At 35.6% G+C, this 14464-nt stretch overlaps 1 protein-coding gene across 3 annotated transcripts in view; it reads right to left on the bottom strand.

Annotated features, from left to right (window-relative positions):
• POF1B (POF1B actin binding protein) overlaps positions 1–14464 on the bottom strand; it is a 103495-nt gene that overhangs the window by 18830 nt on the left and 70201 nt on the right. For all 3 annotated transcript variants that reach the window (XM_078065162.1, XM_078065164.1, XM_078065163.1), the window contains exons 10-14: positions 4456–4548; positions 3513–3626; positions 2559–2711; positions 2149–2268; positions 747–875 (exon numbers count right to left, since the gene is read on the bottom strand). In XM_078065162.1, coding sequence (XP_077921288.1) covers positions 747–875; positions 2149–2268; positions 2559–2711; positions 3513–3626; positions 4456–4548 — 609 coding nt within the window. The remainder of the gene's footprint in view (positions 1–746; positions 876–2148; positions 2269–2558; positions 2712–3512; positions 3627–4455; positions 4549–14464) is intronic.

Genomic DNA, 14464 nt, shown 5'->3' with positions numbered 1-14464 from the left:
TCTCTTTTAGCTTGGACATGAGTTAGAACCCCACAACCCCACCTGTTGAATACCATATATTATTGCTTTATGGTACCTAATAAGTTATATAATATGCCTGTTCAGGAATTCACTAAATGGTATAGGATTCACTAAATGGTATAGGATTTCTATATTTAAGAGATAACATGATATTGAATGGGCATGTTTCTCAAGATAAAGATGAGAAATTTTTTGTCCTAAGAAGCTTGAAAAGTATAGTCATAGCTGAAAAGTACTGAAACTTCAATATGGAAGCAGGTATTGGTTCCTAACAGAAGGTCTATCACTGATCATTACTACAAGCACCATTAGTTCAATAACAGCGATATAACATTAGCCACCATTTTTGGTAGTTCCTTCCTTCAGTGCTATTTTATAACAGATCCTGGGCCATATGCTACAGATACAGAGAGGAATATAACACAGTCCTTTGCTGAAGCAGCTAATAGTAAAGAGTAAAAAGCTCACAGTCTTACTGGGAGTATCATTGCTAATGAGATATAGCATTAAAAATATTAAATGCACAATAACACAATTTTTTGTTTCAATTCTTGCTTTCATTTGAATTATATCTCCTAAAATATGAATCTTTCACTTCTTCACAGTCAGTTACATTCTACTTCATGAATAAAGTGAGTTTGGGGAATGTGCTCTTCTCTAGTTCATGGGAAGTATTTATCATACTTAACTGAGTTCCTCTCTACCTCTACCACTTCCCTTCTTACCTCTGACTGACGCTTTATAAGGGAATCCTTCTCTTCCAGCAAGCTTGTCAGTTCATGAAGCTTGAACTGGAAGTCACTGCAACTTCCTTCTCTTCTTGAAACATCTTTTTGGTACTGATTTAATTGAGTCTAGTGATTTAAAAGAAAGAAGAATTATAAATCTAATTTATGAAATAGGTAATTGAGTTCCAAGAGGTTCAGTGACATAAAGTCATATTGCAAGTTACGAAATGAAGAGTGAAGTACCAATAGTTGTAAACATTTGTAGAGTTTAATGAATGTAAAATATGAATAAAATGCCAATTAGGCATTTCTCGTTTTTTTTTTTTTTTAAGATTTTATTTATTTATCTGAGAGAGAGAATGGGAGACAGAGAGCATGAGAGGGGAAGGGTCAGAGGGAGAAGCAGACCCCCTGCTGAGCAGGGAGCCCGATGTGGGACTCGATCCCAGGACTCCAGAATCATGACCTGAGCCGAAAGCAGTTGCTTAACCAACTGAGCCACCCAGGCGCCCCCTCTCATTTTTTAAAGATATCTTTTACTATTTAGGGCTAGGTATTACTTAAGTAACAGTCCTAAACCACAAGAATTAAAATAAAGCTAAGAAAATAGGTACTTTAGAATTCCTTCAAATACTAATTAAAGAAAACTCACTAATAATAACTAATATTATATTGTGATTTGCAGTTCACAAAATATTCCTCCTGCATGATTTATCTCAATTCTCACAGCAGCCCTGTGAAATAAGTATTATTAAAATCCTTATTTACAAAATAGGTAAATGAGATTACCAGAGAGGTTACATGACATACAGTCCCACAACTAGTAAGCAACATAGCTGCAAATCCAAGACAGATATTCTGACTCCAAATCCTCCCCATTTTCCTCTATACTATGTTAGCTGTGCATAGATGGCTGTTAAGTTAAAATGTTATAGGTAGTGTCGGGATGAAAAGGAAACAAGTGAAGGAAATCTGCAAGAAAAAATGGTAGGCTTTTGAAAAAATTATATTTTGTTTCATTTTGGTTTTTGGAAAAAATTCCACCATGATATTTGGAGAGAAAAATCTATGGTTGGTTTTTCCATTAAATATTTAAGTATATTTAACTATATTTAGGAATCAGTAAATTAAGAGTTAGTCAATTTGATCTAGAATTACAAGATAAGGCAATGTATACTTATTCTCACAAATATCACCCTTATTTTGATTAACCTAAATTAGAAAACAATTTAGCAATATTCTCTACACAGTAATATGTATTTAAACAAAAGTTTCTATGTCATATTCCTGACTCTGCCTTTAGTTGATTTTTCCTTGTAGCTTTAAACTTGAAACCATCATTATCTTATTAGAAAGTTTGTGCTGACCTGTGTATTTATGCACTGTAGGATCAACATACCCTTAGCTTGCAGATCTCTCTATCTTTCTCCATTCTTAAGTTTTTTACCATCTCCATGTAATGGTTGCCAATCTCATCCATTTTCACCTGCAGCACCGGGCCTGTGCAAGTCTCAGAAACCTACACAAGGCAAAATAAATTTATGTAATTGGATTGTTATGAAGGAAATACATATTTTATTATCAGACTTATTATTAGATGAAAGCTACATGATTAAATGAGGCATTGAAATAATAAGAGCGATTTTTAGGAATTGCACTATATAGCTCAAATGTCAGTGAGATGAGACATAACTACATATAAGATCATCAGAAAGCAGTCCATATATTTTCTCAAGAGGAATAGGACATATATATACTATACAATGGTATAACTAAGGCAATAACAAATTTAAAACAAAATTTAAATACCTGTATTCTAAGATTTTTATTCTCTTGTTCTAAATTACGCTTGCAGTATTCCAGTTCTTTGAGTCTATATTCCATGTCTGATAGTGTATGTCGAAGAGAGAGATTGTTTTCTTCCAATACTTGGCATTTTGAGGTTGAGTCTTGAAGTCCTTGCTATAAAGAAGACACAAGTAAGTAAGACAAAGGGATTCTACCTTTTTGGAGGAGAGTGCTCTTTTAGTTGATTAATTCAAGGAAATAAAGTAAATATTTTTTCCATGCTCAGTTTTCTTATATATTTACCCTTAAATGGTAAGTTAAATCAGCCATGAAAGAGATTCTTGCCCCTAGTCTGATATGCTTATCTTGAGTGAGAAGGAATCAAGACTGGATGAATTTTCAGTGTTCCAATTTTGCAATGTGACTCTTGGTACTCTTCAACAATATTTTGCCTTCCAGTAGGCACCAATATGACCATATGCCTGATTATTTATGTGGAAACTGAGGAAAAAGTTGGGACTGTCATGGGAATGAAGATTAGGAAGGGATCAGCCTTAGAGGCTCATTACAATTTCTTAGAAATCATCTCTGCTCAGATATCTGGAGAGTATTTCTAGAGTTAATTTGTTTATTCACTGCACAAACGTGTGTTAAGACCTACAAACCTTTTTTATCAACACTTTAGTAGATTAAATGAATGAGTGAACTTAGCTTTTCAATATTTACACAGTTCTTGTCACCCAACAGCACAGATAATTGTTGATTAGTATACTTTAAAGTATACAAGGTTATCTGTTTTTATGAGAGAGCTTTCAGTCATTGGAAATAATCAAAGCCACTCAATTCTTATATGAATAAGTTGTTCCATCATATTTTAATTCTGTCTGGATTGTATGTCATAACTACAGTGTGTCAGTAATTCTGCATATGAAAAGCTATCAATCTAGTTTATCATCAATGAAGATATCAACTTACCTGCTGCTGGCGATTATTTGCTCTCACTGATGCCAAGAGTTCTTCATACTCTTTTATTTGATTTTCTTTGAATTCCACATCTTTCTCAAGGCTTATCTTGTCATTTTCCAGTGACTAGAAGCAAAATTACTTGTTAAGATTCGGAATTACAGAAACTTGTCAACAGTTACATAATACAAGGCTAGTTTACATTGGAAGGCTTAAATAAGCACTTCATTCATTTGCAGTTGCCTGATAAAACAGAATTCTAAAATGTCAAGCAAAATATAGGATACAAATGGATGAAACTTTAAAAACCTGCATTCTTAGAGAACTTTTGATGAATTGACTAATTATAAATTCAATAAAACAGAACCTTCAAATTATTTTAATGTTTTGTCTAAATCTACAAAGACTCCTTGTTAACCCCAGCAGGTGGTGAATTTCCAAATTAGAGTCTAAATGTGTTCATCAGAACCCAGAAAACTAAAACTCTGGTTTTCAGGGAGTTATTCATTATATGGAGGGTATTCTGAATGTAGTTAGCTAATGACATCAAAAACACTAACTAAAATGGAAAATAGAAAAGGCTAACTTCTTGGAGAAGGAAGTTTACAAGTATTCAAAAAAATTCAGAGTATGCTTTATTATTACAGAAAAAGGGGAAATTCCCATTCAATTAGTTAGAGTATTCTAATTTTGCAAGCTACTTCCTGGCTATAGGTATTAAATTACCTTAGTGGTAAACTAAATAATAAGTGCATACCCAATGTTCTTTTATTTTGGCATTGGAGAGTTGTTATATCCTCTTTCAACCTCAATTAATTATTTCAAGAAAATAACTATGTCTGGGTGAGCATAGTATTGTTGCATTGTATTAAGTTTTGAAAGGTGGACTGAATGACTTCATTTCTATGTTAGGAACTAGGAAGGCTTTGGAAAGAAAAATCAAAATAAGTGTTACTGTCAAGTCATTTTGAAGATGTCCAAGCTCCTCCCGTAAGTTGCTGAATGTGGACAGCACTAGCCGGAGTGATTTATCAGACATACCCCTCATCTGGAGAAAGAAAAGGATTGATGGTTTTTATTTATTAGCACTTACAAATGGACAATATAAGTGATAGTAGTCTTATTTTTCTGTTCTCATAAGCAAACTTATTAACAGTTTTATTTTTTATATAGCATTACTAGAATAGTGATACAAGGAGTTTTGTCAGTAGCATGTATAAGTAATTCAATCAGTATTCCTGAAGACATCATAGCTATGTGATTAGAACAAGAGTCTACTATTTTTTTCCATGATGAAGTATCATCTTTCTCACAAGACAGAACTCTGTCAGCAAATTCTTAAATTTGCTTTTATTTTTTATTTAAAGATTAGAAAAGATGAGGCAGTCAAACTTCAAAAAACAAAATGAACATCTTTAAGTATGCTGCAAAATGTATGGATTTTTCCTGAAGTGAGAAGAATATAATACTAATTAAGTTTAACCTTGAAGTATAGAAACATCTCAAATTTTATTTTATTTATTTTTTATTTTTTATTTTTTATTTTTTTTATTTTTTTTTTAAGATTTTATTTATTTATTTGAGAGAGAGAGAATGGGAGAGAGCGAGTACATGAGAGGGGGGAGGGTCAGAGGGAGAAGCAGACTCCCTGCTGAGCAGGGAGCCCGATGCGGGACTCGATCCCGGGACTCCAGGATCATGACCTGAGCCGAAGGCAGTCGCTTAACCAACTGAGCCACCCAGGCGCCCTATTTTTTATTTTTTTAAAGATTTTTTATTTATTTATTTGAGAGAGAGAGAATGAGAGAGAGAGCACATGAGAGGGGGGAGGGTCAGAGGGAGAAGCAGACTCCCTGCCGAGCAGGGAGCCCGATGCGGGACTTGATCCAGGGACTCCAGGATCATGACCCGAGCCGAAGGCAGTCGCTTAACCAACTGAGCCACCCAGGCGCCCGAAACATCTCAAATTTTAAAGAGGAGGGTGAAAATCCCTTTTACTAGATTAAACTCACTTATTTAAAAAATTGTTTAAAAAACAGGCAACTTCATTTCTGGAAAGATGTAGTAGAAATACTTTCTCCTATTCCTTCTAAGTATAACTGAAAGCCCTGGACATTACTATGTATAAAACTAACATGAAAAGACTCAGAAAGGTGGAAAGAAGAAGGAAGTCTGGTTAGGAACATTGCAACTACCAAAGTGACACAGAAGTGAGTTCCTGGGTTTTCTTTTTGCTTCATGTATCACAGACTGGTGTTGGAGAAGTCAGTAACCCAGAAACACCACTGGATACAGACAACAGAAGTTTTTAGAAAAGCCTGCTCTCTCTAGCCAAAGGACCATGAAAAGAGCAGCCTAGCAAGGCAGAGAACTTTTAGATAATAACCACTCTATTCCAACCAAACACCACAGAGAATAACCTTCAACTTTATACTTCTACCCAAACCATCAAAGGCCAAGAGGGAACCTAAACTTTCTCCCTCACCAGGCTCTAAAAAGATCCACCAACACCACTTACCAGGTTGGTGTTAGAGAAGGCAGGGTGGAGAGATGGGATTTTCATCCCCACCAGGAAAAAAATGAGACCCCAAGCACTGTGGTTCAGTTGAGAGTATGAGAGGAGCCTAGGCTTTCACCTTATCCAGCAGTAATAATATACTGCTCCGTCTCCCTGCTGGGGTGATGTCAGAGTTTTCTTAATGAAGAGTCAAGACTTTCAGCGCTGCCCAACAGAAATGAGGCCACTCACCTTGCAATGTCAGTGAAGGCCAACTCAGGTACAGTAATAAGGCACCCCTCTACATCCAAACCAGGGTGAAATCAGTGGGGCCCTCATACAGAACCACAATTTCTACCCTTGCCCAGGAGGAACAAGGAGCTCCTTCCCTGACTGGTGTCAACTCAGAGGCTGAGTGGAGAACCTGGAATTCCACCCCCAGCTGGCAGTAACAGGCAGTGCCCCATGTCCTCTGTTGTTTCAGTATCAAAGGAGGCCTACTAAAACAGAAGATTGAATAAGATTCAGAGTCATAACATAATACTCAAAATGTCCAGGTTTCAATTTCTAAAAAATCTCTAGTCATTCTAAGAACCAGGAAAATCTTACCTTGATAAGAAAAACAATTAACAGATGTCAACATCAAGATAACGGAAATGTTAGAATAGTCTGACAAGGATTTTAAAGCAGCCATCATAACCATACTTCAATAAAAATTTACAAACAGACTTAATAGAAAGTCTCAGCAACAAAACAGAAAATCTCAGAAAAGAAATAGAATATGTAAAGAATAACTAAATAGAAATTTTAAAATTGTAAAGCTCAATAGCTAAAAAAAACAAAAACAAAAACAAAAACCTCAATGGATGGACTAAAAAGCAAAATGGAAAGAACAGAGTGAAGAATCAATAAACTTGAAGATAGAACAATAAGAAAGTACTTCATCAGAACATCAGAGAGAAAATAGTTTGGAAAATAATTGAACAGAGCCTCAGAGACCTGTGAGAGTATAAGGCATATCTAACATACATGTCATAAAAGTCCTAGAAGGAAAGAAGAAAGAGGGTGAAACTGAAAAAGTATTTGAAGAAATAATGGCTGTAAACTTCCCCAAATTAGCAAAAAATGTAACTATAGATTCAAGAAGTTGAGGAAATCTTGAACAGGACAAACCCAAAGAAATCTATGCCCAGACAATCAGTCAAACTTCTTAAAACTAAAGATAAATTTTAAATTTTAAATCTTGAAAGCAACAAGAGAAATCTTAACTATTGGTAATAACAATTCAAATCACAGCATATTTTTCATCAGAAATCTTAATGGCCAGAGGGACATAGCATACCATTTTTAAGTGTTGAAAAAAAGAATTGTCAACTACAAATTCTGTATCTAATGAAAATATCCTTTAGTAATGAAGGGGAAATCAAAACATTACCAGATGAAGAAAACTGAAAAAAAAAAAAAATTGTCACTACAGACCTACCCTAAAAATTGGGTGAAGGAAGTTCTCTGAAGAGAGAGAAAATTATAAAGGAAGGAATTTGGAGCATCAAGAAGAAATAGCATCATAAGTAATAATATTCAAAAACAGGGTAGGTTTTCCTTCTCTTGCATTTTCTAAATTATATTTGATGGTTGAAGCAAAAAATTATAACAGTGGATCTCAATGCATAAAGAGGAAATATTTAAGACAATTACGTTATAGATGTGAGAGTAAAGAGTGATAAAGGAAGCAAAATTTTCTACATTTCACTGAAACTGACAAAATGTTGACACCAGTACACTGAGATAAATTATGGATATATAATGTAATTCTTAGAACAACCACTAAAAAGGCTATACTAACAGATACACTCAAAAGTACCAGAGGTAAATAAAAGTGCAATTCTAAAAACATTTTCAACTAATCCACAGAAAACAAAAAACAGAACAGAAAACAAACAAACAAAAATAGCCTAGCTATTTTTAGCTAGCCCTACGTATCAATAATTTCTACTTGGTCTAAATGCACCAATTAAAAACAGAGATTTGTGGGGCACCTGGGTGGCTCAGTCGTTAAGTGTCTGCCTTCAGCTCAGGTCATGATCCCAGGGTCCTGGGATCGAGCCATATATTGGGCTCCTTGCTCAGCGGGAGGTCGGTTTCTCCCTCTCCCACTCCCCCTGCTTGTGTTCCCTCTCTCGCTGTGTCTCTGTCAAAAAACAAAACAAAACAAAACAAAAAACCCAGAGATTTGCAGAGTAAGAAAAAAAACTTGATCCAACTACATGTTTTCTATAAGAAGCTAATTTCAAATATAGTGAAAATGTAAAAATATATAATGAAAGTAATGTTTCTAGGAAGAAGTTGCTGCCCCTGAGGTCGAAGAGGTTGCTGCCTGTGTTCTCCTTTAGGATTTTGATGGATTCCTGTCTCACATTTAGGTCTTTCATCCATTTTTAGTCTATTTTTCAGTGTGGTGTAAGGAAATGGTCCAGTTTCATTCTTCTGCATATGGCTGTCCAATTTTCCCAACACCATTTGTTGAAGAAACTGTCTTTTTTCCATTGGACATTCTCTCCTGCTTTGTCGAACATTACTTGACCATAGAGTTGAGGGTCCATTTCTGGGCTCACTATTCTCTTCCATTGATCCATGTGTCTGTTTTTGTGCCAGTACCATCCTGTCTTTATGATTACAGCTTTGTAATAGAGCTTGAAGTCTGGAATTGTGATGCCACCAGCTTTGTTTTGCTTTTTCAACATTCCTCTGGCTATTCGGGGTCTTTTCTGGTTCCATACAAATTTTAGGATTATTTGTTCCATTTCTTTGAAAAAAATTGATGGTATTTTGATAGGGATTGCATTAAATGTGTAGATTGCTCTAGGTAGCATAGACATTTTCACAATATTGTTCTTCTAATCCAAGAGCATGGAACATTTTTCCATTTCTTTGTGTCTTCCTCAATTTCTTTCATGAGTATTCTATAGTCTACTGAGTACAGATCTTTTGCCTCTTTGGTTAGATTTATTCCTAGGTTCGGGGGTGCAATTGTAAATGGGATTGACTCCTTAATTTCTCTTTCTTCTGTCTTGTTGTTGGTGCATAGAAATGCAACTGATTTCTGTGCATTGATTTTATATCCTGCCACGTTACTGAATTCCTGTATGAGTTCTAGCAGTTTTGGGGTGGAGTCTTTTGGGTTATTCCACATAAAGTATCATATCATCTGCAAAGAGTGAGAGTTTGACTTCTTCTTTGCTGATTTGGATGACTTTTATTTCTTTTTGTTTTCTGATTGCTGTGGCTAGGACTTCTAGTACTATGTTAAGTAGCAGTGGTGATAGTGGACATCCTGCCATGTTCCTGACCTTAGGGGAAAAACTCTCAGTTTTTTCCCCATTGAGAATGATATTCGTTGTGGGTTTTTCACAGATGGCTTTTATGATATTGAAGTATGTACCCTCTATCCCTACACTCTGAATTCAGAGTTTTAAACAAGAAAGGATTCTGTACTTTGTCAAATGTTTTTACTGCATCTATTGAGAATATCATATGGTTCTTGTTCTTTCTTTTATTAATGTAGTGTATCACATTGATTTGCAGATGTTGAACCAACCTTGCAGCCCAGGAATTAATCCCACTTGGTCGTGGTGAATAATCCTCTTAATGTACTGTTGGATCCTATTGGCTTCTATTCTGGTGAGAATTTTTGCATCCATGTTCATCAGGGATATTGGTGTGTAGTTCTCCTTTTTGATGGGGTCTTTGTCTGGTTTTGGGATCAAGGTAATGGTGGCCTCATAAAACAAGTTTGGAAGTTTTCCTTCCATTCCTATTTTTTGGAACAGTTTCAGAAGAATAGGTATTAATTCTTCTTTAAATGTTTGATAGAATTCCCCTGGGAAGCCATCTGGCCCTGGGCTCTTGTTTGTTGGGAGATGTTTGATTACTGCTTCAATTTCCTTACTGGTTATGGGTCTGTTCAGGTTTTCTATTTCTTCCTGGTTCAGTTTTGGTAGTTTATACTTCTCTAGGAATGCATCCATTTCTTCCAGATTGTCTAATTTACTGGCATATAGTTACTGGTAATAATTTTTAATAATTGCTTCTATTTCCTTGGTGTTAGTCGTGATCTCTCCTCTTTCATTCATAATTTTATTAATTTGGGTCCTTTCTCTTTTCTTTTTGATAAGTCTGACCAGGGGTTTATCAGTCTTATTAATTCTTTCAAAGAACCAGCTCCTAGTTTTGTTGATCTGTTCAACTGTTCTTTTGGTTTCTGTTTCATTGATTTCTGCTCTGATCTTTATTATTTCTCTTCTCCTGCTGGGTTTAGGCTTTATTTGCTGTTCTTTCTCCAGCTCCTTTAGATGTAGGGTTAGGTTGTGTATTTGAGACCTTTCTTGTCTCTTGAGAAAGACTTCTATTGTTATATACTTTCCTCATAGGATCGCCTTTGCTGCATCCCAAAGATTTTGAACAGTTGTGTTTTCATTTTCATTTGTTTTCATGAATTTTTTAAACTCTTTAATTTTCTGGTTGACCCATCCATTCTTTAGTAGGATGCTATTCAGCCTCCATGTATTTGAGTTCTTTCCAACTTTCTTCTTGTGATTGAGTTCTACTTTCAAAGCATTGTGGTCTGAAAATATGCAGGGAATGATCCCAATTTTTTGGTACCAGTTGAGACCTGATTTGTGACCTAGGTTGTGATCTAGTCTGGAGAATGTTCCAAGTCCACCAGAGAAGAATGTTTATTCTGTTGCTTTGGGATGGAATGTTCTGAATATATCTGTGAAGTCCATTTGGTCCAGTGTGTCATTTAAAGTCTTCATTTCCTTGTTGATTTTTTGCTTAGATGATCTGTCCATTTCAGTGAGGGGGGTGTTAAAGTCCCCCACTATTATTGTATTGTTGTCGATGTGTTTCTTTGCTTTTGTTATTAATTGGCTTATATAATTGGCTGCTCCCATGTTAGGGGCATAGATATTGAAAATTGTTAGATCTTATTGTTGGATAGTCCATCACCAAAGGCAAGGGAAGCAAGGGTAAAAATGAACCATTGGACTTCATTAAGATAAAAGCTTTTGCACAGCAAAGGAAACAGTCAACAAAACCAAAAGACATCCTACAGAATAGGAGAAGATATTTGCAAATGTCTTATCAGATATAGGGCTAGTATCCAAAATCTATAAAGAACTTATCAAACTCAACACCCAAAGGACAAATAATCCAATCAAGAAATGGGCAGAAGACATGAACAGACACTTCTGCCAAGAAGACATACAAATGGCCAATAGACACATGAAAAAGTGTTCAACATCTCTCAGTCTCAGGGAAATACAAATCAAAACCTCAATGAGATAGCCCCTCACACTAGTCAGAGTGGCTAAAATTAACAAGTCAGGAAAGGACAGATGTTGGCGGGGATGCGGAGAATGGGGGACCCTCCTACACTGTTGGTGAGAATGCAAGCTGGTGTAGCCACTCTGGAAAACAGTATGAAGGTTCCTCAAAAAGTTGAAAATAGAGCTACCCTATGACCCATCAATTGCACTACTGGGTATTTACCCCAAAGTTACAAATGTAGTGATCCGAAGGGGCACATGCACCCCAATGTTTATAGCAGTAATGTCCACAATAGCCAAACTATGCAAAGAGCCTAGATGTCCATCAACAGAGGAATGGATAAAGAAGATGTGGTACATATATACAATGGAATATTATGCAGCCATCAAAAATGAAATTTTGCCATTTGCAATGATGTGGATGGAACTAGAGGGTATTACGCTAAGCAAAATAAGTCAATAGAGAAAGACAATTATCATAAGATATCACTGATATGTGGAATTTGAGAATCAAGACAGAGGATCATAGGGGAAGGGAGGGAAAAATGAAACAAGATGAAACCAGAGAGGGAGACAAACCATAAGAGACTCTTAATCTCAGTAAACAAACAAGGTTGCTAGAGTGGAGGGGGCTGGGAGGGCTGAGGTGGATGGGTGATGGACATTGGAGAGGATATGTGCTATGGTGAGCACTGTGAATTGTGTAAAACTGATGAATCACAGACCTGTACCCCTGAAACAAATAATACATTATATGTTGATAATATATATATACATATATTATATATATTATACATTAAAAGTAAAATGTCGGGGATAAAAGATATACCAGGCAAACATTAATAAAAGAAAACAAGAGTGTTATATTGTTATTAGATAAAAATGACTTTTTAAAAAGATTTTATTATGTATTTGACAGAGATAGATACAGTGAGAGCGGGAACACAAGCAGGAGGAGCAGGAGAGGGAGAAACAGACTTCCCACAGAGCAGGAAGCCCGATGCTGGGCTCGACCCCAGGACCCTGGGATCATGACCTGACCTGAAGGCAGATGCTTAATGACTGAACCACCCAGGCACCCCTAGATAAAAATGTCTTTAGAGCAAAGAAAATTACCAAGGATAAAGAGGAACCATTATATAATGATAGAAGGGTCATTTCACCAAGAAGACACAGCAATCTAAACTTTTATGCACCAAGCAGTAGAGCTACAAAATGTATAGAAATGCAAAAACTGATAGAACTGAAAGGAAAAAACGACAAGTCCACTGTTATAACTGAAGATTTGTATATGCCTCTCTCAGCAACTGATAAGAACTACTTGGCAGAAAATGAACAAGAATATAAAAGAACTCAACAACCCCATCAACCAAAGTATCTAATCCTTTCTTTTACCCATGGAAGATACACCAATATAGGCCATAATCTTTTTCTTTTTTTTTTTTTTTAGGCCATAATCTTGACCATAAAACAAAACTTAACCATTTCAAAAAAATTGATCTAATATGAAGTATATTCTCTGGCCACAGTGGAATCAAACTATGTATCAGTACTAGAAAGACAATAGGAAAATCTCTAAACACTCTGAAACTAAATAATATGCTTCTAAATAATCCACAGGTAAAAGCAGATGTCTAAAGGGAGCTAAAAATTATATAGAACTGAAAGAAAATGAAAATCATATCATAATTTTTTGGGCACAACCAAAGCCATGCTGAGAGGATATTTATAGCACTAAATGCTTACATTAGAAAATAGAAAATGTCTCAAATCTATACTCTAACTTTCTATATCAAGAAACCAGACAAGAGAACAACATATCAAAAGCAAGCAAAGGAAGGAAATAATACAGACAAGGGCAAAAATTAGTGGAAGTGTAAACAGGAAAATAATAGAGAAGATCAATAAAACTGAAGTCTTGTTCTTTGAAAAAAAAATTGATAAAATTGAGAAGCCTCCAGCAAGGCTGACCAAGAATAAAGTAGACACAAATGACTAGTACTAAGAATTAAATAGGGGATAGTAATACAAACGCTGCAGACATAAAAAAGATAATAAGGGAATACTATGAACAACTATACACTATAAATTTGATAATTTAGATGAAATAGGCTACTTCCTTGAAAAATACAAGTTACCACAACTCACCCAATATGAAACAAATCATTTGAATAAACCTATAACTATTAAGGAGTTGAATTTGGAATTTTTTTTAACTCCCGAAAAGACAAATCTCTAGGCCCAGATATTTTTACTAAAGGATTTTACCAAATGTTTAAAGAAGGATTAATACCAAGTCTATACAGTCTTTTCTGGAAAATAAAAAAAAGAAACACTTCCCAATTCATTTTATGAAGCTAGTATTCTCCTAATACCAAAACCAAAGAGAATACAAGAAAACTATATACCAGTGTTTCTCATGAACTTTGATGCAAAATCCTCTGAAAGAGTTTTTCAAAGAAATAAGTTTTGAATGCACTTTCAATAGACATCCCACCACCAGAGATAATATCAAGGATGTCTCCAAGATTCAGATTCTGCAAAGCATAAGTTTTCCCCACACCACTGTCTTTTTATAATACACAGTGTGCCACTAAAAATATTTTATTTAAATTTCACAAAAATGACATCAGGTCCAATATTTGGATGACCAACAAAGGTTTAAGACCAATAATTTAGAAATTGGCCTCACTTAAACAGAGCTAGATTATCTTTACAATCCTTTCTTGCATAAAGATGTACTCTTTAGCCATATTCCCTTAACATCTATCTTCTTCTGTCCTCCCTTCACTGTAGGGGAATTTACTGTTCCAGTAGTCTCTATCATTCTACAAATCAGAAAAAGCAAGGCATTGGCCTCTCCCATCTCTTATTGCAAGGGGTGAGGTGGGGGGGGGGTAGAATGGAAAATAGAGAAGATGAGGGCAAAGCTATAAATTAGAGTCAAGTTGTGCTATACCAGTGAGGAAAGAATAAGGCCATTCCACAGCAGGGAACAGTATTTTTTTTTTTTTAAAGATTTTGTTTATTTGACAGAGAAAGACACAGCGAGAGAGGGAACACAAGCAGGGAGAGTGGGAGGGGGAGAAGCAGGCTTCCCGCGGACCGGGGAGCCCGATGTGGGGCTCGATCCCAGG

Source organism: Halichoerus grypus, chromosome X (genome assembly GCF_964656455.1).
Source record: "Halichoerus grypus chromosome X, mHalGry1.hap1.1, whole genome shotgun sequence".
In the NCBI taxonomy this organism is placed as follows: domain Eukaryota; kingdom Metazoa; phylum Chordata; class Mammalia; order Carnivora; family Phocidae; genus Halichoerus; species Halichoerus grypus.
Note: the sequence above shows the minus strand (reverse complement) of the source record. Positions and strands in the feature narration are given on the sequence as shown.